The sequence below is a fragment of the Chiloscyllium plagiosum genome, chromosome 19 (assembly GCF_004010195.1).
Source record: "Chiloscyllium plagiosum isolate BGI_BamShark_2017 chromosome 19, ASM401019v2, whole genome shotgun sequence".
NCBI classification, from domain to species: Eukaryota; Metazoa; Chordata; class Chondrichthyes; order Orectolobiformes; family Hemiscylliidae; genus Chiloscyllium; species Chiloscyllium plagiosum.
Window position 1 is genome coordinate 28,327,836 of NC_057728.1, and position 24,150 is coordinate 28,351,985.

Genomic DNA, 24,150 nt, shown 5'->3' on the forward strand with positions numbered 1-24,150 from the left:
TGTGCTGTACATCTCTATGACTCTGTGACTCTAATGCTGAGAAAAGGGGGAATCTGCATCAAAGAGGTGGCTGGATGAACGAGTGAATGCTATCACTTTGCTGCTGACTGGAAAATCAGAACTATTAACTCTGTTTGATTCTCCAGAGAAAATTCATGATCTGTGGAGTATTTCCAATGCTTTCTGATACTTTTGCCATTTGTTAATCACTTGAATTGATAACAACATGAAATATACCATTGATTGAATATTCATGATTATCATCAATAGTTCTTTAGCAACAATTATCTTGTGATATATTTTCTTGCTTGTGCTTTATTGATCTCATTTACTCCCAATCCCCATTAGCCCATAATTTATAGGGCATTGAACAGCATCCAACATTAGCTAGACTTGCCTATAACTGTTTAATCTTGACAATATTTTGCATGGACGATGCTGCAAGTCTGAGCTGATTATGTTGCTGGGAGGGTAAAATTAGCACAGGGGACATTAGTACACAGAACAACCAGCTGGGTATATCCTTCAGTAAACAGAGTGAAGATTGTGAAATTAAGGACTGAGAGGATATTCAAAGTCGAGTGGGTGCATGTTAAATCAAGTACAGAATAAAAAGAAAGAAAAATTTGATTACGAAAGGAAAGAAGATATAGCATTGAAAAACAATGCTATTTTACGTTTTTAAAAGGTTCAATGATCATCAAAGGCTGAGGAAATCAAATTTCATACTTCTAAAAGTTATATTTTGGTGCCAAAGAGGTTTCATTGGCAGTAGTTAATAATTAACACTTCGTTAGAAGAATCTCTGACAGCTAGTCCAAGTAATTAAAAATGTGCAGACCTTAAATGGCTCCAAGTTGGGCTTCTTGCATCATTTCAGTCCAGCTCTAACTTCCTGCAGTGACTTTAGTTTACATTAAAATGGAAATAGAGCAACTTCACACTGCTCAGTGCATTTTAATGATGAACCTCATGGCAAGATGCCCTTTTTGAGAAACTAACAGTGAACCAGTACATCTTCAACAGCATCGTCTCAGTTTCCTTGTTTAAACCCATGCCTGCTCTCACCTGACATTGCACTAACATCAGCACTTGCATCTGCACATAACTATTATTGAGCATCATTCACTTTACCATTATTTTGACTGAATTTTTTTGACAATTGCGACATACTTTCAAAGTATGCGAAGACCTCTAGTGGCAATGAGAGGTACTGCAGCTACATAAAATCCCAAATCAATGAAAATTTGCAGTTTGATCCAGAGGACAAAAGGAATGAGAAAGGGTCAGGACCATAGACTGGGGAATAGGTCAGAGATTGAGAACTGCATACATGTCAGTAATAAAATTAGATCCATGCAAATAATGATGTAACTGATAAACATGACTGTCATCAGGAAGACAAAGACATCAGGCCACAATGAGTATGTGAAAAGAGAGATACCGCTGTCACACTAGACAGCGGTATTTGTTAACTTAAAATGTGCAGACATGTATAAACAATGAGTGGAAAAGCCTTACTTAGAGACAAGGGACAAACAGCTCCAGGGAAAGTGTATGTGCAGACATGTACAGCTCATGATGCAGACCTGGTATACTCCATAATACAAACCATACTCTAGACTAGTACCTCAACAGGCAGAAAGCAGTATTGGCTTCAAATGTAATGTAGATTTATTTAGGGAAAGAAATCTCCAAACCAAGATTTGAGGTTAAAATAGAGTCCAAGGCACACAACTAAAAAAGGAAGACTCCAAAATCAAGATACGACTTCAGAAGACTTCAAGCAAAAAGTTGGAAAAAGAGAATTTCCAAGGATGTTGCCAGGGTTGGAGGATTTGAGCTATAGTGAGAGGCTGAACAGGCTGGGGCTGGTTTCCCTGGAGCGTCGGAGGCTGAGGGGTGACCTTATAGAGGTTTATAAAATCATGAGGGGCATGGATAGGATAAATAGACAAAGTCTTTTCCCTGGGGTGGGAGAGTCCAGAACTAGAGGGCATAGGTTTAGGGTGAGAGGGGAAAGATATAAAATAGACCTAAGAGGCAACTTCTTCACTCAGAGTAAGGAATGAGCTGCCAGAGGAAGTGGTGGAGGCTGGTATAATTGGAACATTTGAAAGGCATCTGGATGGGTATATGAATAGGAAGGGTTTAGAGGGATATGGGCCAGGTGCTAGCAGGTGGGATTAGATTAGATTGGGATATCTGGTCGGCATGGACAAGTTGGACCGATGGGTCTGTTTCTGTGCTGTACATCTCTATGACTCTAAGATTCTAAATACAGAGCAATAGAGTAGGAAAACTTAATGGTGGAAGAAAGAATATTGACAACTTCAAAGCTTAGCCATGAACTAACAATATTTTGGAGAATAAAAATACAGGAAAAGAATTTAGCATTATAAAACAGTTTCTAACTCACATGTGAAGGAGTAATGTCATCTAGCTAGCATCTTTATATGCTGTCAGGCTAATAGCTGAGTATATTCTGGTCAGACAAACCAGTGCATTCTTTTGCCCCTCCCAAAAAATTTATCCATAGGCTGAGCAACGTTTAATTTGTGATCTTGACATGTGAGAAAATCAATAGAAGCCTTTTTAATTCATTCATATTGTCAAGCAGAATATTGCTGACAGGTAACTTGGAAGGATGGATTAATTGTGAAGAATGAGATGTTGTCAGACTTTGTTTAATACTAGAACAGATGATCTAATTCACTGCACAGGCAAAAAAAAATTCATGGCTCAAAAATGCGTCAATACTGCAAAGAAACATCAGAGACTTTTCCAACATGGTCCAAATGGTGCAGTAACTCCCCTAAAAGCTTGTCAAATGCAAAAAAAAAAGTGGGTGTCAGTGTCAACATCTATTTTAGGTTTTGCAAGACGTGGATCCAAACATAATCACAAGTGCACTGAATGTCCGTTAGGGAAACTGAGTGCCGAACTGTGACTAGCTGGGAGCTTAAAGAAATATAGTAAATTAACAGCATCCTCATGCCTCAAAAGCAACAAAATGGTTCTGCAAAAGGAAAATGTCAAGGGATATTGAAATCACGCAACCAGATGTAAGTTCAAGAAGAAAAATATACAAATATGAGATGAAGACAACATTCATAGATGAGGTTAAAGAGAGTCAAAACCAATTCTGACTACCAACTTGATGGTGCAATGGTTTGAAGCAGAATTTAAATTTGACACAGGAACAGCTGTTTCAAAGTAGCAGAGAGCCTGCCTTGTTTGAAATCTCTGACAGCCAGACCAGCAAATGTAAAACTCCAAAGTCCGGGAGGCACAGATCTTCAGATGTGTGGGCAAAACACCACAAAACCTATCCATAGAAGACAAAATGTCACTGAAGTACTGAAGGATCGAATACCTAATTGTTAAGCAGAATTGTGAGTTGGTCACTGAAGGAGACTGAATATAATACTTCACAATGAAGACAGCAGAGAATTTTGTCAGTAATTTCCAAAGATGTTTAGGCAAGTTGAAATAGTAGCATATATTATTCTGTAAGAATGATACTAAACCCATCTGGTTGTACACACCCTTTGATGAGAAAAGTTAAATTTCAGTTAAACAGCAAGATTGAAAACAAGGTTACATTGCTAGTAACAGAACCAACACAACTGCGCTCAGGCCTAGTAACTGCTCACAATGCTCAAAATAGCAAACTTAGATTGTATGTGGATCTCTCTCAGTTAAACAAAGGAGTTCAAAGAGAAATCCATCTGACTCCATCTGTTGACAATAGTTTGGCAAAATTGCCAATAAGAGAAGTTTTTCAAATTATTGGATGCTAATAGTGGATTCTGACAGATACTCTTAGACCATGAGTCAAAATTAATAAGTGCACTTATTACACTGTCAGGCAGGATTGCTTCAATTGTCGAACATGTGGGATCTTTGCTGCACCAAACATCTTCTAAACAGCTTTGTTTAGAATCCTGGAAGGGAAACATTTTCCATACGGATGATATCATAATGCATGTTAAAATGCAGAAGGAACATGTCCAGCAGATCAGGGATGTATTAAAGACATTACAGATTGTAGGTCTTACACTAGGTTAGAAAGTGCAATTCTTTCTAAAAATAATAACATTTCTAGATGACGGAATCTAAGAGCAAGGCTTTATGGAGAGGAGGCCATGACCGAGTGGTATTATCACTGGACTGTTAATCCAGAGACCCAAGTAATGTTCCCTGGGGTTCAGGTTCAAATCCCAACATAGCAGATGGTGGAATTAAGCATCTAAAGATGACCATGAATCTGTTGTTGATTCCTGGGAAAAACCCAACTGGTTTACTAATGTCCTTTATGGAGGGAAGTTGCCATCCTTACCTAGTCTGCCCTACATGTGACTCCAGTGGTGCAGCAATGTAATTGACTCTTAAATGCCTTTTGGCCAATTAGGGATGGGCAGGCAGGAGGCTGGGAGAATACAGCAAGCCAAGCAGCATCAGGAGGTGGAGAAGTCGATATTTTGGGTGTAACCCTTCTTCAGGACCTAAAGAAGGGTTACACCCAAAATGTTGATGACTTCATCTCCTGATGCTGCCTGGCTTGCTGTGTTCTTCCAACCTCCTGCTTTCCTATCTTGGATTCCAGCATCTGCAATTTTCTTTGTCTCTAATTAGGGATGAGTAACAATGCCCTCATCCTGTGAATGAATAAATAAAAAATGGTGGATCCAAGGAAGATAAGAGCTATCATCAGTGATTTACCCAGCACTAAAGTGCATGAATGATATATTGCATTTTTTAGAATTGGAGGTTTATCCCCAACGTAACAAGTCTTACACAACCTGTAAGAAAACTTTTGAAGAAAGGCCAGCAATGCTATTGTTATCAGGAACAGAATGCAAGTTTTGAAAAGATTGAAGAGTAATTACTTTCTGATGAAGCTCTAACACATTATATGGCTGCATTATTCCACAAGACTTGAAACAGTCCTTAATCAGGTGCAGACTGACAAAACAAATGTAAAGTGCTTTGATGGAGACTGAACAAAGTATGTAACCATAGAGAAGGGAGTCTTAGCAGCTACATGAGGATGTGAAAGATTTGCAAACTACTTCGCAAAACTGAAATTTCATGTTGAGATGGAACGTAAGCCTTTGGTAATATTACTGGGATTCATAAAAATCTCAGAGGTCGCTGTTTGTAAATAAAAGCTTCGCCTTTTGCTGATGAGATGTGAGTATGCCATATTCCAAAGTCTATCTTCCAGACAAGGTACAGGTAATAATTGATACACTCAGGGATGGCACTAGAATTTTGAACAATGTACAGGATTACATTTGTAAAGCCATACACAACCAAAACCCACAGAGTCAATAATTTCATCAAGATTTCTGGAAAGACCACAGGAAAGGTTAGCAATGGAATATCTGATTTTAAGAGAAAGCAATTTTAGTCCTAATCAACTGTTATTCAATTCTGATTGAAGTAACAAGGCTTCATTTACCACAGCACCCCCACTGATTGGATCAGTAAAAAAGCATGTTGTGATATGCAGTTTTCCTGAAGAGTTCCCTGTACAATGGACCTCAATTTGGAGCATGGATTTCAGAAAGTTCAGGTTTGAGGCAAGCATTACTTATGTGACAGGTTATTTACCCTACCCTTAATTAAACTGAGGCAGAGGGTGTGGTCAAGACCACGAGGTCACTAACGCATACAAATGCAGACTCTGAATTGGCTTAATCAGTTACAAAGCAACACCATTGAATAATGGATATTTCCGATAGAACCGTTAAGAGGAAGGAGGTTAAAATGAATAGACCAGTTTTAGAATACAGGTCAAATATAGTCTCTCAAGACCATGATAAAGTCAAACAAGAAGAGAAATGGTACAGCAAAAAGCAACAGGGATGGTACAACTCATGACATGGAGCAAAATCTGTCAACCTTAAAGCTAGAGCAGAAGGTCTTAATTGGGGATAGGAAATCAGAAGCCATAGTCAGAAAAACAGATTAACCAAAACGTATATTGTCAGAATTCCTGAAGGGATATTTAAGAGGACCAGGAAAGTTTTTATCATAGTTGATCTGAGAAGTAAGAACAAACATGATCATCATAGAATGTAGGCAGCCATCCCTGTACTACATCCAATGTGCATGGTGTCACACCACCATTTCAGACACGGTACAGCATCATCACTAATATGTTACATAGAACATAGAACATAGAACAATACAGCACAGAACAGGCCCTTCGGCCCATGATGTTGTGCCGAACATTTGTCCTAACTTAAGCACCCATCCATGTACCTATCCAATTGCCGCTTAAAGGTCGCCAATGATTCTGACTCTGCCACTCCCACAGGCAGCGCATTCCATGCCCCCACCACTCTCTGGGTAAAGAATCTACCCCTGACATCCCCCCTATACCTTCCACCTTTCACCTTAAATTTATGTCCCCTTGTAACACTGACTGTTGAACTGAAATAATTCAGATTAGAGTATCCTTTGAGATTCAGACTTTGAGGTGTTGTGACTTGGGAGGGTTGGGATTTGTTGCTGATGATAATAGTGAAGATGGTAATAATGATGATGCTAATAATAATGGTTACTGCGTAAGCAAGTAAAAATAAATGACTGGACTAAGGTTGACCAAGTAGAGAGAAATTCAGGGTGGGAGTAGGATGTGGGGGTTTGCAGTATAATAGGAGAAAGTGAGGACTGCAGATGCTGGAGATCAGAGCTGAAAAATGTGTTGCTGGAGAAGCACAGCAGGTCAGGCAGCATCCAAGGAGCAGGAGAATTGACGTTTCGGGCATAAGCCCTTCTTCAGGATTCCTTGATTCTCCTGCTCCTTGGATGCTGCCTGACCTGCTGCGCATTTGCAGTATAATGACAGTCATGCAAATCATGAAGATGTAACTGGTGACATGGCTCTGATACAATAAGAGAGAAGATAGCAGACTATAATAAGCATGTGGAGAGAGAGAGTTCTCAGACATTATACTAGTGAGCTGTGTTTGATGTAAAGAAAGGAATGTTACAGTACATCTGGAGCGGGAAAGCCTTACAATGGATGGAATCAAACAGTCTCAGGGACAGTGTGTAGATATCCATAACCTCTCAATGTGTAATTCACTGCTTCAGTTCAAGACAAAGCAATATTGACATAGAGACAGGACAAAATCAAAAATACTGATACATCAATGTTTAATTATAAGTCTGATGACTTGAAAATACAGCGTTAGAATGAAAATATACGTCCAAAAAACATGCTTATGCATTATAAGCCTTTCAAAATGTCTAAGGGAAAAGTTAATCATTCCTGGAATTATTTAATTACACAGGGAGCTAAGTACTCCTTTGAAATTTAAACAGCATGGCTCCTCGTCTGTTAGCTCTCTCTTGGATCAAAGTGGAATAATTATGATATTTCTGAATTCCTGGTTTCTGTCAAGGCTGGTTTATAAGATCTGTCCACCTCAAGCATACTAATGACTGTGTTCTTCCAATCTGGGACAGAGTTCTAATCCCTCCAAACTGACTAAGTGTGATCTCCTTAATCACAAGTCCACAATAGGTGTGACGCCATTAGTCTGTTGGCTACTGTGACTTCATGCTTGGATGCCAGTTTGAGGCGGTTTGTTAAAAGACAATTTCTTTAGCAAAGTCATAACATCAACTTTAAATCACTAGTTTCTTTCCCCTCTTATTTGGTGAGTTCTATGTTTACTTATAAGGTATTTACTTCCTCTGTTATTCACAGGTTGGTGCTTGGTTTCATGTGCTGTACTGTGTTCTTGTCCATGTGGCTCAGTAACACCTCTACCACCGCTATGGTGATGCCAATTGCAGAAGCTGTGCTGCAGCAGCTCATCAATACCAGCCTGGAATCTGATGCGGAATTAACTGTAATCACGGACACTGACAGCATAGAAGATGCCTACACAAGTTCTGGCTCCCATAAATATGGTGTGTATTAATTATCTACTACGAGCTTTGTTGATCATAACTCACATTGATAACATATGTTCAATGTATGTTCTGTCCCCCAACCAAATCCTGTTTCCTTCTATCTTTTCTCCTTATTTTTGGTGGACAGCATTAAATTAATTACATGGCACTTAACCATTGGAAACACACAAATACTTTAACCATCTAACAGGCTGCCCTAGTTACAAGCTAATTGTTACTATTAATGGGGCCATAACTATCACATTGAGGTCAATTCGGGCAAGTTAAGTTCAACCCCATTTTCCTCCTTCCTTTCTTGAAAGCATTTGGGATGGAGCTGAAAGAGAACTTCCCATGCAATCATTCTACATGGATCATTGATCATTGATCATGTCGTTGAGTGTCTCCGAGTTTTTTGACTTTGACCGAATCAAGATAACATCTATCAACTTAGACGTTTGTTACCAGGGGTGAGTGGATTGTGATCAGGAGGGGTTACATCGGTTGACTTGCTTCCTTTCCTTTCAGGTGCATAGATGTAATAGGCAGCAGCTCAGCTGTAATCTCAGATTATATAAATATGATCTGTTTCCATGTGCTCTCATGCACAGTACCTTTAACTCAAAGCTGTTGAATCATTTTTGTCAAAGAAAATTGCTTTTATTTTTCTGGCATTCCTCTTTTTTGTTTCATTTTAAAAATATTATCCCCGACACTACCGCCTAACTGCGGTAGTGCTTATTTTTTTTCCCCAGCACCCATGTTGTTTGTGTGCAGGTGAGAAAATTGCTTTATTATGTGAATGTTTCATTAACTGTCTCTTATTGCTTCCAGAGGATGAGAATGAGAAAAAGCAGCTGGAACTAATCTATCTTAAAGAAAAGTAAGTTTCGTTATTTGCATGCAATCCAAAAAATGTAGAACAGACTCCAGGAATGGGGCTAAGGAAGTGAACTGGCTTGGAACAGCTTCCCTTCATCTTTTCCATTTATTTATTCAATTTATTTGATTATTAATTTAAATTAAGTTATTAAATATCAATAATTGGCAATACTGATGCAGTCATTCTTGGAGAAAATAACATTAATTCTAGAATCTGTGAGTATTCAATATAAATCAAATAATAAGTGGTGCTGCTCACTTCCCAGTATAAAATAAAAGGTTAACTCTTGAGGATGTTCTGCTCATATCAACTGATCCTGAAGACAGAAGCAACAACATAGACTTGGTTTGTAGATAGAATGTACATAGTATAATACCAATAAAGAATTGCTTTAAAAAGTCCTCAGACGAGCCACATCTCAACATTCTGTAAGACATCACAACAGTAAACCAGTGATAAATCTTATCACAAAGGAACAGTCTTCTGAGTTAAGCAGGGTAATACTCTTTATTTGCATTCTCATTTAGATCCTCCAAAAGAAAAAGAATCACACTTTTGTCAATAATGGAAAACCTTCAGGTGTCTTCATGGTAGCAGGTGTCACTGGTCATTTAGCAAAGACACACTAGAGTTTATGGATTGTGGAAAAACACACTGGTGTATCTGGAATTATAAGTGATATTCATGAGATGGAAATGGTGGGAGGGATAAATTTTGGTTTGGTGTCATAGAGATATACAGCACGGAAACAGACCCATCGGTCTAACTCATCCATGCCAACCAGATATTCTAAATAAATTTTGTCCTATTTGCCAGTGTTTGGCCCATATTCCTCTGAACCCTTCCTATTCATATACCATCCAGATGCCTTTTAAATGTTGTAACTGTACCATGCTCCACCATTTCCTCTGGTGGATCTCAGGGTCAACATTTTCATGCAGAGGATGGTTGTGGAAGAAAATTTGACAAAACTGTGCACACACAATTGTGTCAGGGAATAAGATCTTGTCAAATTTTCTTCCATAATCAACCCCTGCATGAAAAAGTTGCCCCTTAGATCACTTTAAATCTTTCCCCTCTCAACTTAAACCTATGCCCTCTAGTTCTGGACTCCCCCACCTCAGGAAAAAAGGACTTTGTCTATTTATCCTATCATGATTTTATAAACCTCTATAAGGTCACCCCTCAGCCTCTGACGCTCCAGGGCATACAGCCTCTGTCTATTCAGCCTCCCCCCTATAATTTAAACCCTCCAACCTTTGCAACATCCTTGTATATCTTTTCTGAAACCTTTCAAGTTTCACAATATCCTTCCTACAGCAGGGACACCAGAATTGCACGCAGTATTCCAATGGTGGCCTAACCAATGTCCTGTACAGCTGCAACATGACCTCCCAACTCCAAACTCAATGCACTGACCAGTAAAGGAAAACACACCAAATGCCTTCTTCACTATCCTATCTACCCAAGACTCCACTTTCAAGGAACTATGAACCTGTACTGCAAGTTCCCGCGACTTTACCTTTATGTGTAAAAGTCCTGCTCTGATTTGCCTTTCCAAAATGCAGCACCTCACATTTATCTAAATTAAACTCCATTTGCCATTCCTCGGTCCATTGGCCCATCTGATCAAGATCTTGATCTACTCTGAGGTAACCTTCTTTGCTGTCCACTAAACCTCCAATTTTAGTGTCATTTGCAAACTTACTAACAATACCTCCTAATTTCATATCAAATCATTTATATAAATGACAAAAAGCAGGGGACCCAGTACTGATCCTTATGGCACACCAGTGTTCACAGGCCTCCACAGCAACCCTCCACCACCACCTTCTTCTACCTTCGAGCCAATTTTGTATCCAAATGGGAATATAGAGATAAAGTGGAGTATATAAGGATGAGAAATGATATAATAGAACACAGGCACATACATGGGCTATACCAAATGTACACGTAAGAAATAAACATATAACATGGAATATGCTTTTCTTTCTTAGAATTGCTTCATTGGCTAACACTCAGTGCAGAGTACCCTTGTTCCATTACCCTTTGACTGAATACAATCCCCACTGATGTGACTAAGGTATTTAGGTATTTTGAGAGTGTCATTTGTTTGAAGCGTATTCAGTGAGTTTGCTATGTAAACTGGTGACAGATACCATTGGTGTGACATTGATGTAGCATGGTATCATACAGCAAGATGTCCTTGCTTCATCACCGTGGCAAACATGACAGCTGCCTAACCTTATGTCTGTACTGAAGGGCAAGACAAGACAGAAGGAATTTGAGCTTCTAAGTTCTGAATGAGATAGCAAAGCATGAAAAGACAAGCAATGGCAAGGCAGTGAATATCCAAGTGGCCGTAAAACAAGGGAGCATCAAGAGTGCAAGTCACTGGTCCAATCCGTGAGTTCGATGTCTTTTACTGTACACAAAGTGGCCTGCCAGTAGGATTACAATGAAAGGTACTGGTGCAATCCAAAGTTTAGTATCGAAGTAGAGAGCTGTGTTCTATGTGAGCCAGAAATGTGTCAGGGAGATGTGGTGAGGCTAGTGCATGTCCGATGTGGGGAGTGTTGGGAGCTGTGGTAGTGTGATGCAAGCATAATTTGAGCTGTTGAAGACCGTTGCTTATTCTGGAGGCCTAGAGGAACAATTGGTAATTTGGAGCTACCAGTGACCCATTCTGACTTTCATGTCAGGAATTGATTCTGACATGTGGGAGAACAGGAAACTGCATATAAATGAGGTGAGATGCAGATACATGCATATAGAACTATCCAAAATGCTTATAATCAATACATTTTGCATATGATGTACAATCATGTAGACAAACAATTTTACAAGGCTTCCTAAATAGAAAATGCCATGAGGCAGCTCATAATCTCTTTTTTTTTTGAGGATAGTAAAGAAACCAGGATACTGGTTGCATTGAGTGGAATCAAAGAAAATAGATTAGTATTTGATAATAGAGGCAATTTGAATCTTCATTCCAGTCAATCTCCCAACAATTTGGTCAACCAGAAAGTAGGAATGTTTGGGATCACAGATAATGAATTGGCATTATGAATGGTGATCAATTCAAGCTTTTTATACAGTTTTGAAATGTCTCCCTGCTGCAAGTGTGATGTCATCCTTGGTGCAGGCTTACTAAAGTCATCTTAGAATACTATGCTCACACAGCATTCAAATGAACCCGGTATAAATCTTGAAGTTGCAGTGTTTATGAGGATTTTTTGGAATGCTGAAAAGGAGGAAAGCATTCAGTTTAAATCCTTTCATTAAATCTATAAATGCTAATCTCATGAATTGTGAAACTTAGTTGAACCCACCACCAAATCCCAAATAATTCTGGGGCACTCATATCTACGCAGACATGGAACAAAGATCATAGTTCAGTGTTGGTACCAAAAAACTGTTTACCTTGATTGGTATTAGTTTGAAATGAAGATCTGAAAGCAAGAGATGTAGAGTTGACACAGTCACAAGAAATATGATTCACATCAGCATCCCTCAGCTGGGAGTTGAATCGTGTCTACATGTCCTCCTCCTGTTCATACATTCATGTTATCCTTGAAATTAATATGTATCAGCTCTGTGTGCTACACACCCTGTCCAATCTAAACAAGTGCCCTAAGCATATATTCTGTCTGACTAATCCAATTTTCTCAAGCAAATCAGTTCTGAAACAGGCAAAATAATTTCTTCTGTTCAGTCATGCTCAGTTGGAAAATGTGCAATGTCTTGGAAGAATTATTGACTAAATCACCTGTAACTCAAAGTAATTCTTTATTTGCAGCTATGATCAGCAATATAGGGCTGAATGAAATCTCCAATGTCTCATTCATCAGAAGTTATGAATCATGATTAGATGTTCTTTTGAGCTGGATATTGAGTGTCCTTCAGACCACATGAATCTGAAGAAAACAGAAATGCTTTGCTGGAATTACTTAAGCTTTATTTTAATTTCCTAGTGCAGCAAAGAAGAACCAACTTGACCAGAAAATGCTGACTGAACCACAGGGGCAGGTTTGTAACATTATCAAATTTATAGCATTATCACTGATCTTGTTTGGTTGCTGACTGGATTCTGTTTCTTCCTGTTTTATGGCCCTGCTGTTTTTTGCAGAAGTCTGATAATGATGTTTTATGGCTGCTTCATTACATGTGATAGTGGAACTGGATTAGCAGATAATTTCCATTGTGTGTTCCCAGTGCTGTGGCATTTAAACATTTATGTGGCCAGCAGGGGCTTGACATTTTGTACCTTGTCCTATTTTAAAGGGTAATGTGAATCAAATATATGGCAACTAGATAGTTATACACACACATGAAATCTTGTTAAAAGTTTTCTTATATAAACTGTCATGATCCGAACTGATGTTGCTACCAGGAGACAGTAAGGTCTGCAGATGCTGGAGATCAGAGTTGAGAGTGTGTTGCTGGAAAAGCACAGCAGGTCAGGCAGTGTCCGGGGAGCAGGAAAATTGATGTTTCGGGTCGGACCCCTTCATCAGGAATCAGGAGCCCTTCATCACCATTCCTGATGAAGGACTCCCGCCTGAAATGTCGATTTTCCTGCTCCTCGGATGCTGCCTGACCTGATGTTGCTACCAGACAAGTCAGATCAACCTGGCATGATAGATCATATTTTGATTTATTTTGGTTTTAATGAAGTGACCTATCACTGAAACATAGTTAAAAAACACACAATACCAGGTTATAGTCCAACAGACTTATTTTGAAGTATCAGTAGCTAGCTAATCAAGGAGTAGTGCTCTGAAACCTTGTACTTCCAAATAAACCAGATGTACTATAACCTGGAGTTGTGTAATTTTTAATTTTGTCCGCTCCACTCCAATACCAGCACTTCCACATCATGGCTACCACTGAAACATAAGTATCCAATGCTGCAAGTTTTGCTTTGACAATAAAACAGGAGTTTATTAACAAAAGAAAGTAAGATAAAATAGAATATACTTAATCAGCAACTTATAATGCAAATTTAAAGACTTTTGAACACATAGTAAATGTATGATCCTATTAAAACCAAAACACTCCTTCATAAACTGAAAGGAAACAAAGTCGTTTTTGTGTAGTACCCAAAACACACCCCTAATAGAGTATCACTGTACAATTCTCACACCACAGTCTCCATACCAAACACCTCAGTAGATTTAAGTCTTTTTAAATTTATGTCTTAAAAATGCCAGTAAGTGGTTTACAAAATTTGTAAAGCCAGGCCTTAAAAATCGTTTTAAAATAAATCACCATGGTTTTATAAGTATTTACAAGTTAATTATTGGCTTCAGACATTCACAGGTTACTAACTCAAAACCAGAAATCCAACCTAAATAGTATAAAACATGTGCATATACATCTACAGTTTACATCACAAAACTCTTCTATGCAACAAATATAATTCATATATCAAGGATTTTCACCACCTTATTCCCATGACATGAACTGAGAGAAATCACATTGATTTATTAATGTATCCATGCATTATTTTTGAACTGTAACCCTTAGCTAAGCAGCTGCCCAAAATTGGCCTGGTCCACTTTAAATATGCAAGTCAGGTTCTGATGATATCGCTGGAGCCCAAACAGGTCTTGTAGCTTGAGACTTGGTCAAAAGAGGAGTGGTGTCTTTCCTATTGGCCAAGCCTGTGGGCTCCTTCAGGCAGCACATGGAAGCACTGAAAACTCCTATGGTGTGATATATGTGGATTAACAGAAAGCCTCCATGGAAGTTCCTTCTCAAAGACTGTTATAGAGAAAAGAATGACTTGTGTTTTATAAAGTGCTTTTCATGACTACCATATGTCTTAAAGCATTTCACTTATTCAAGTGTGGTCACTGTTATAATGTGGAAAATGCATCTAATAGGCATGCGCATGTTCCCACAAGGAGATGGTGGCACAGTCATTTTGTTCCTGGACTAGGAATTCATAGATTAAAACAGTGGAGTCAAGGTTCAAATCCCACCATTAGCGAATGATGAGATTTAATTTTGATTAATAAATCTGGATTTCAAAGTTAGTTTCAGTATTGATGCCATGAAACTTATTGTCAATTGTTGTAAAAACCCATCTAGTTCACTAACATCTTCCAGTGAAAATGATCAGTATTCCTTAACTGGTCCTGTTTACGTTTGATTCCAGACTCACAGCAATAGAATTAATATTTAGCTGCCCTCTGAAATGCCTCAGGAAGCTGCTCAGTTAAAGGAGAACTCAAGATGCTCAACAAATTAGATTAGATTCCCTACTGTGTGGAAACAGGTCCTTCGGCCCAACAAGTCCACACCGACTCTCCGAAGAGCAACCCACCCAGACCCATTTCCTTCTGACTAATGCACCTAACACTATGGGCAATTTAGCATGGCCAATTCACCTGACCTGAACATCTTTGGACTGTGGGAGGAAACCGGAGCAGCCGGAGGAAACCCACGCAGACACGGGGAGGATGTGCAAACTCCACACAGGTAGTTGGCCAAGGCTGGAATCAAAACTGGAACCCTGGTGCTGTGAGGCAGCAGTACTAACCACTAAGCCACTGTGCCGCTAAATGCAACAGTTGTCCCCAGCAGGGAATTGAACCCTGGTCTCCCGCATGACAGGCAGGGATACTAACCACTATATTACCGAGGAACTCAATAATGTCACACAAAATAATAAAAAAGAAACACTGTAGTAATGATTAGGTAATAACAAACATAAGGTAGTGATCATACTAGGTGAAACATAGTGACATGCAAGAAATTGTTGGAGACTGAGGAAACATCACAACTAGTTACAGGAGTGGTAATGAACTAGGGTGATGTGAAAATGAAAATGGCCCTTATTCACAGTGAAGTTTGATATATATAAGGTCAGATTTGCAGACAATGCTAAACTAAATGGAGAGGCATTGAATATGATGAAGCAGCTAAGGAACTATGTGACTGCAAATAGTATTACCATATATTATATATTGGGAGATAAATATGTGCAACATATTCAGTAAATCCTATGGAATTGGCTAAAAGAAGTTCAATTTAATGAGCATGTTGAACACTTTGCCTGACTCTGCAGAGCAGTAAATAAAGCAAACAGAATTCTGGGCCATTTTAACTATTAAGGAGGAGTGGGGCAGGTTTCAGTTTTTGGTGCAGGCGGAGGTATTAAGTCCCCCAAAATACCACCCTTTGAGAAAGTCAATGTCATCCTGCTCACTTCTGATTTAACTGAGCCGTATGGAAAAATGTGAGAAATCCTGGTGGTGATGTCAGGTTTCTAATTTGGATGTTAACAGCCAATGATGCCAATTTTAAACCAGCATCCTGACTTTAATAACTGGTGACCACGTGCCCAAGCTTGATGAATCTCGTCAGCGAACATAAGGAAGACTCAAGGTTCTAAAGTATTGACAAGCTGGAAAGATATTAAGGGTTGTGTATGATCTGGCAATAGGATGGGGATTTGTGACAACTCTGGCTGTTCAAATAAGGAAATAAGGAAGAGAGGAATGAGTGGAACAATATGGTGTGTCAAGCTGGGCAGAGCTGGGCAACAAAACATTGATGAAGTCAGAGTTTGTTGATTAACACAAGCAATATGCCACTCATCTTTCCTCCTCCTCTGAAAATCTGGATCCTTTAGAGGCCCTGTCTGTATGTTAGAGGAATTGCACTCCTGATTACTTCCTGAACCACTTCCATCCTTACCTGTTCACATTGAAAGGCTGGTCCCTCCTGTCAAAGGAAAATAAATCTTCATTGTGCATCCTCACCCCCTACAGCACGGCCTCCAGGGAAGAGGCAGAAAACTAGTGGGCAGCCTCGCCAGGTTGTATTTCCATTCTGAAGTCTCTGGAACCATGCAGAATGTAACCAAACTGACCCCCATCCTGGACCTTTTAAACAGAAATCAACTATTGACATTGCCATGACATGATGGGGTCATGTGCAGGTCATCAAAATCTGCACCATGATTGCTTCAGAAACATGGAAATAGGATGTTAAAGCCATTTCAGAGTTAAAGAGCCACAGCAAAGCTCATTCAGTATTAAATTCAGCCCGATCTGCTGTAAATTACTCTGAGTGGGCCTGTAAGGTAAAAGTTCAGGTCAATATGCTGAGCTCATCATTTTGTAACTGCCTATTGTGGTTAACCCACACCCTCAATAGTCAGAAAAGAAAACATCTTCAATCTTGGACATGGCGCAGAGAAGGGTCACAGGCTGGTTCTTAGCATCAGCGGATTGGTTGTCAGAAGAAGCTAGAAGTAGAGCTTTGCACCTTCTATACATAACATTTCTTGCTTTTGGAATTGGTGAAAACAGACACAAATAAACAAGCCAGAAAGCAATTGATTTTTTTTAATCAGCTGTTTGTATGACCTAGTGACCCCATCAACCGTATAATCTTAGGACTCCCAATTATTCAGACTCAAACACTTCAATAGATCCAAAAGGTCGAGGCCTTAGATTGATACAATATTTGCTCAACATTTGCCCCTAACAACTGATAATGTTTATGGAGTAAACATTCACTGAAAAGCTGTGATCCAACTGAACCTGTGAAGAAGGACATGGAAGAAGGGAAGCTTGTCAGCTGCAGATTTAAAATTGCTGAGCGAATAAGACTGAAATTGGTCAATCCTGTACCTGATTTAGCTCACTACAGTATATATTTTTATGATAGGACATAAGATTAAAAGATCATAGCTCCACAACAAGTCTATGCAGTTAGAAGACACAGCAATAGAATGGGAAACTGGTTTAATGTGGAATAGAGAGAGTTTTAAAAGCAGGAACTGATACGCACACATTGTGATACAGTTTCCATATGTGATAGCCATAATCTAATAGTTTTATTGCCATACTTTGTTTTAATGCTGGCTCAGAATGTGTCATTTTGTAGCTTTAAGTCTAATTGAAAGATTGGGATATGGTTTTAAATGGACAGTGCTACTGGCCAAAGCTATATTTGCTGCCAGTGAAATTGCAGGGTTGGCCATGCAGTCATAGTGTCTCATATGTCACTACTTATCACCATAGACTTTCCAAAAGCAACACGTGGGAGAACATTATGACTGGGCAGAGGTGGGCACTGCAGATACTGGAGATTAGAGTCAAGATTAGAGTGGTGCTGGAAAAGTACAGCAGGTCAGGCAGCATTCTAGGAGCAGGAAAATCGACGTTTCGGGCAAAAGCCCTTCATCAACATTGTGACTGTTCACTCTGGAAAACTGCACCCATATACAAATTGAGGCAACCAATCCATTCATGCTCACTACTCCTTAAAAAGTGTAAGCCTCAAGGTTGTGCTGTAAATGTCACAATTACAATTTATATCTCTGCTAAATCTTGTATCATTTACACAGCAAGACCAACGGTGGGGGGCAGAGGGGTGCAAACGAAACAACAAATGGACAGAAAGGGGATCAGAGAATAGAATGGTAAGGAAGAGCAGGAAGGTGAGAAGAGGGAGGAAGAGATGTGATGGCATGAGGAGTCAGGAACAGGGTAGTAATGGAAACAGAGAACATGGTGGTGAACCTGGCAGAAGAGACACAGCAACAGCAAATGTACGTCTCCCAGTCCCAGTACAATGAGGGTGCAGAGTGATGATGTTAGTTGCAGCGACTTCCTGATCCAGTGCATTGGCACAAGGCACAGTGTTCTGAATGTATTCTGCAGGGAAACGGTGTGGAAAATATGCCAGTTTACACTTTTTTTTTGCCACGTCAGAATTTCTGCGAGAAATGGTAAATTAAGAAGGAAATGATGCATATGCTTAAATGTCACAGTAAAACAGGATTTTACTCAGTTTTAGAAAGCAGCCATGTGTGAAGAAAATGCACTTAGTTCACAGTATCAGCTGATCAAGGTTAAAGTGCATTTTAAAGGAATCATTGTCATCAGAATAGGTTTGCTTGAGTTTTATCTCTAGTTAACTATTTTGTTTAAAAGGTGCTGACTCAAGACTTAATCTTTTGAGGAAATGGACCAGGATTAACAATGCAACTAATCAGAATTCCTGTCTTACTAAATTTCAGTTAGTGAATAAGGACTGGAGGAAAATTCAGCCTTGAGGTTTATCTGGTTTTTTTTGGACCATGGAAATTTTGTGAGCAAATTTAATCTTACCTCACCACAAAGTTTGTGTTTATTCAACCATGTACTTCAAAAATAGTGACTAAGAAGATTATTTCTCAATGCCCTGGAATACTGTGACAACTGTAGTTTTCCATTGCCCATCTGACATTACCTAGCTCAGCAGCAAGCAGGAGTGAACTGGAAGCTTTTCTGATCTGTTTGAATCGTGCTGTTCCTACTGAACCAATGGCAATCACTTTATCACACAAATGTGTTGATTATAACCAATACATTTGAGTGGAACAGTTCTCTTGGTTTTCATTCCCCTGCTTCATGGAACAGGTCTGCTAGTGTGAGACTAAATGCATAGTCTTCTGTAGTACTACCACAAATCTAAAACTGGTCTCAGCTAATTTAGCAGTCACAATATTATAATTGATCAACTGTGCTTTGTCAGGAAGGAGAATATTATCCAGGCTTCCCAGTACCACCACGTAGCACTGTCTAATGACCTCCAGTGAAATACTCTATAAGGAGAAAGTGCTGGCAAGTGTAAGTAGAGCAGTTTGCAGGCATATATAGATAATGGTTACCTGGACAATGTGCTGTAGACTCCCAGCATCTTTAGGACTTAATGCATTAGAGTTAACAGCATTTTTAAGAGATAAAAGGAGAAAATTGGGGAAGAATATATTAAAATGATCACCTGCCTTATGGTGAATTTCTACTATTGACTCTGGCAGATACCTTGAAGCAGATTAGACAACCCAACCTTTCAGTCTAAGTACAGAAGCTGGATGGGCCAGTTGTATCAAACAGAGGGAAGGGACATTATTAAATTTTGTTTGACTAATTATGCTTAAGTAATTGGTTTGGTTGGTGAATACTAAATTGTGGTGGGCATGATATTCATGTGAGTGATTGGCTTGTTTAATGTTTCCCAGATATTTTTATGTTGTTGTTCCTCGATTTTCTACAGAACCAGATTAATCCCATTAAGGAATACAGCAGTAAATACAAAACCAAGCATGACCACATGATCTGCAAGTGTCTGTCACTGAGCATCACTTACGCTGCTACAATTGGAGGCCTCATGACGATCACTGGAACCTCAACCAATCTCATCTTTGCTGAACAATTCAACAAGTAAAATGATCTTTTCTTACTGTGGATCTACTTCTTAACCTGTCAGTTTGGTACAAGAATAAACTCTTCCTCCAGAGTAAATTATAAGATTGCTATTTGCCTTAAGGTGCAAAGAACAATGAAGATATCAGCTATCAATTATATAAGTTATAAATACAGGTTGAAGTTGTCAGACATGTTTCATTTGGGCAAATTACATTTCTTTAATCTAATGAAATTTTCAAGATAATAAATAAAAGGCTGTGCAGACTCAAAAAACTGAATAGCCTATTCCTCTTCCTAATTTATACATTTGTATATTCATGGGCCAACAAAATGTTCCAAGAAAATTGCTCCCTGTACTGAAAGAGTCAAATGCCAACAACTTAAGGGTAAACATTAGGAGGCTAGGAATAAGAGGGAAAGTCAGATGGAATAATTTGATTGCTATAAGTGCACTCAATGCCTTGCTTTCGAGATTGATGGTGAGGTTAGTGCTGACCTGTGTTTGTTGTCATTTAGTTCCAGCCTTTTACTCCTACCTGATATCTACTTGGTTTTATTTAACAGTCGCTACCCAGAATCACGATCTATCAACTTTGGAACATGGTTCGTATTTAGTTTTCCTATTGCCATCATCATGTTGGTGCTCACATGGATCTGGATGCATTGGCTTTTCCTGGGATGCAAGTAAGTAAAGAAACTGAAAAATCAAAACAATGGCCTCTTGCATTAGCACTAGGTAACTCTTCATGTTAGAGTTGATTTCCTGAGTTCTTAAGCATACCCAGTTCCTCACCATTACTTCAAGAAGTTCACCGATGTTCTATTAAGGAAGGATGTGAAAATCGTATCCTCTCCAAACAGAGAAGAGCTATCTAGTTGTCGAGACTTTTATGTTCCCACTGGTATAGGAGCAATTGGTGGAACACAAATAGCATTCAAAACACTCCTGTTCCTAATCCATGCAAGTTTCAGAATTTGAAAGGCTGACAATGCAATGCCACTCACCCTACCATGAATTTCAATGTCGTATAACCAAGGAGGTGCATTAACACTTCCATCATGCAATAATTGATAATTCAATGACTCTGAAACAACTACTTTGATAATTGATGGGTGGGTCATTCCCCTGCAGTCTTAACAAATGACCACAGGATGGGTCAATAGTTTCTGCAAGAAGTGTGATGCAGCAGATGATAGGGGGGGCTTCTCAAGATTCCCTCTACCTATCCAGATAAATCTGATACTGAAAATGTCAACCAAAACCCTCAAGTCAATGCTGCCATTCTTCTGACCCTTTGCATGAATATTCCTCCAACATCAAGAATGCTAAGCCTATTAACATTCGTGTTATTACATGGCATTGCAATTGCAGAATAGCATTCATGTTTGTAGACAGTCTTCACATTCCATCACTAACCTGTCAACGTAAGTCAGAATTCAACCCAAATGCACAAATTTATGATTTTCATCAGAAACACATATCAAAATTTGTGACAGTGTAAGATATTTTTCCCTGAGTTGGGAGGAACTCAGCACTGGAAGGATATATTTTAAATGTCTTCTCTTCTGCTGGGGTTCCTTGCATGCTTGGGTATACATTGAAAATCTTTGTGTGCACAGCCAATTTTTCATCATGACTGAAAATGGTGGGTAGAATGATGCCAATTTATTGATTTGAACTCCACCTCGGTTAATCTGTACAAATGCAAACTCAAAAAGCTACATGATACTTTGCAGAATCAAACATGTTTCAGCTGGAGGGGGACCAATATCCTGGTAGTCACATTTACCAGTTTTACAAGGGAGCATTTAAACTAGATTGGCAATGGAATAGGATCCTCAACAGCAGGGAGGCAAGTGTGAAGCTAGAAGGAGATGCACTGATCAGAAATAGCAAGTTGAAGAGACAGGTCAGGCTGGAGTGAGGAAAGCCTGTTGGATTAAATTGCAGAAATTTCAATGCAAGAGGGCTGAGAGGAAAAGCCAATCAACTCAGGACATGGATAGATTAAGAGGAGTATCATAGCAGTGGTCAAAGATGAAATAACTGAGGTATCATCCTGTGAGGCTTTGAGGGTGGAGCAAAGAAATAAGAAGGAGATGGTGACATTATTGGGGTTATATTATAGGCCCCCATATTGTCAATGGAAATTAGAGAAACAAACATGCAGGGAGACTGGGGAGACTTGCAGAAGCAATAGGGTTGTCATAATAAGGGATTTTAATTTTCCTAACATTGGCTGGGACTGCCATAGTATTAAGGGGTTAGATGGGGTGGAACTTGTTAAGTGTCTTCAGGAAAGTTTCCTCAAGCAGTATATAGAGGGTCCTTCTCAGGAAGGACCAAAATCCAACCTACTCTTGGGAAATAGGGCAGGACAGGTTACGGAGGTGACAGTGCGAGAGAACTTTGGAACCAATGATCATAGTTCTATTAATTTTTAAATAGTTATGGAGAGAGATAAAACTGGTCCACAGGTTCAAGTTCTAAATTGGGACAAGGTGAATTTTGATGGAATTAGACAGGAGCTAGCGAGGATTGATTGGATTAGTTTGTTTGCAGGCAAAGGGATCTCCGGCAAGTGGGAGGCCTTTAAAAGTGAGAAAGCTGCAGTTCGTGGTCTACATGTTTGTGTGCGGGTGAAGGGCAAGGTTGGCAGGAGTAGGGAACTGTGGATGACAGGAGATATTGAGGCTTTAACCAGAAAAAAGGAGGCGTGGTTCAGGTACAGGCAGCTAGGATCAAGGGAATCCCTGGAGCTACATAGGGGATATTGGAGTATCCTGAAGAATGAAATCAGGAGGTTAAAAAGGGGGCACGAGACAGCCTTGGCTGAGAAGATTAGGGTGAATCCAAAGAGATTCTTTAAGTATATTAAAGGAAAAAGAATAACTAGAGAGAGAATAGGACTTCTCAAGGACCAAAGTGGACATGTATGTGTGGAATTGCAGCAGATGAGTATTTCTCCTCTGTGTTTACCATGGAGAAAGACATGAAGACCTGCGAACTTAGGGAAGTTAATGGTCATAGCTTGGGTCAGTTCATCTCACAGTTGAGGAAGTGTTGGACATATTAGAATGTATGAAGATGGATAAATCTCCTGGTCCTGACCAGATATATCCAAGAACACTGCAAGAGGCTAGAAAAGAAATTACGGGGGTCCTGGCTAATATACTTGCATCATCGTTAGCCACAAGTGAGCTCCTGGAAGACTGGAGGTTAGCAAATGTTCAGCCCTTATTCAAGAAGGGCTGCAAATAAAAGCCTGGGAACCTTGACCAGTAAGCCTAACATCTGTGGTGGATAAGTTACTTAAGAAGATTCTGAGGGATAAGATGTACATGTATTTGGAAAGACAGGGTTTGTTTAGAAGCAGTCAACATGGCTTTGTGTAGGGGAAATCATGCCTCACAAATTTGTTTGATTTCCTTGATGAAGTAACCAGGAAGGTTGATGAGGGCAGGGCAGTAGACGTAGTCTATGTGGATTTCAGTAAGGCCTTTTATAAGATTCCACATGGTAGGCTGCTCTGGAGGATTAGATCGCATGACATCCATGGAGAGCTGGCAAATTGGATACACTATTCATGATAGGAAGCAGAGGGTAATAGTTGAAGGGTGCTTTTTGCACAGGAGGCCTGTGACTAGTGGAGTGCCTCGGGGATCTGTGCAGTGCCCATTGTGGTTTGTTTATCCATATCAATGATTTGGATGAGAATGTGCAAGACATGATTAGTAAGTTTGAAGACGACACTATAAAAGGCGGTATCGTGGAGAGTGAGGAAGGCTATTGCAAATTGCAGGAGGACTTTGGTCAGCTGGGGAAGTGGGCTGAAAAATAGGAAATGGAGCTTCATATAGATAAGTATGAAGTCTTTCATTTTGGAAAGCAAGTCAAGGTAGGAGTTTCATGGTGAATGGTAGGACCTTAAAGAGTGTAATGGAACAGAAGGATCTTGGAGTTCAGGTGCATGGTTCTCTGAAAGTGGGGTCACAGGTAGACAGGGCAGTGAAGAAGGCTTTTGGCACACTGACCTTCATCAGTCAGAACATTGAGTATAGAAGTTGGGAAGTTATGTTGCAGTTGTACAGAGTGTTAGTGAGGCTGCACTTGGAGTATTGTGTTCAGTTTTGGTC

The 24,150-nt window shown here is 39.5% G+C and overlaps 1 protein-coding gene and 1 non-coding gene across 2 annotated transcripts in view; one reads left to right on the forward strand and one right to left on the reverse strand.

Moving 5' to 3' along the window:
• slc13a4 (solute carrier family 13 member 4) overlaps positions 1–24,150 on the forward strand; it is a 115,380-nt gene that overhangs the window by 69,875 nt on the left and 21,355 nt on the right. The window contains exons 4-8 of the mRNA XM_043709429.1: positions 7,730–7,935; positions 8,752–8,800; positions 12,775–12,829; positions 19,862–20,028; positions 20,578–20,697. Coding sequence (XP_043565364.1) covers positions 7,730–7,935; positions 8,752–8,800; positions 12,775–12,829; positions 19,862–20,028; positions 20,578–20,697 — 597 coding nt within the window. The remainder of the gene's footprint in view (positions 1–7,729; positions 7,936–8,751; positions 8,801–12,774; positions 12,830–19,861; positions 20,029–20,577; positions 20,698–24,150) is intronic.
• On the reverse strand, positions 15,381–15,452 carry trnad-guc. Its single transcript has one exon. It is a non-coding gene; the product is annotated as a tRNA-Asp (tRNA).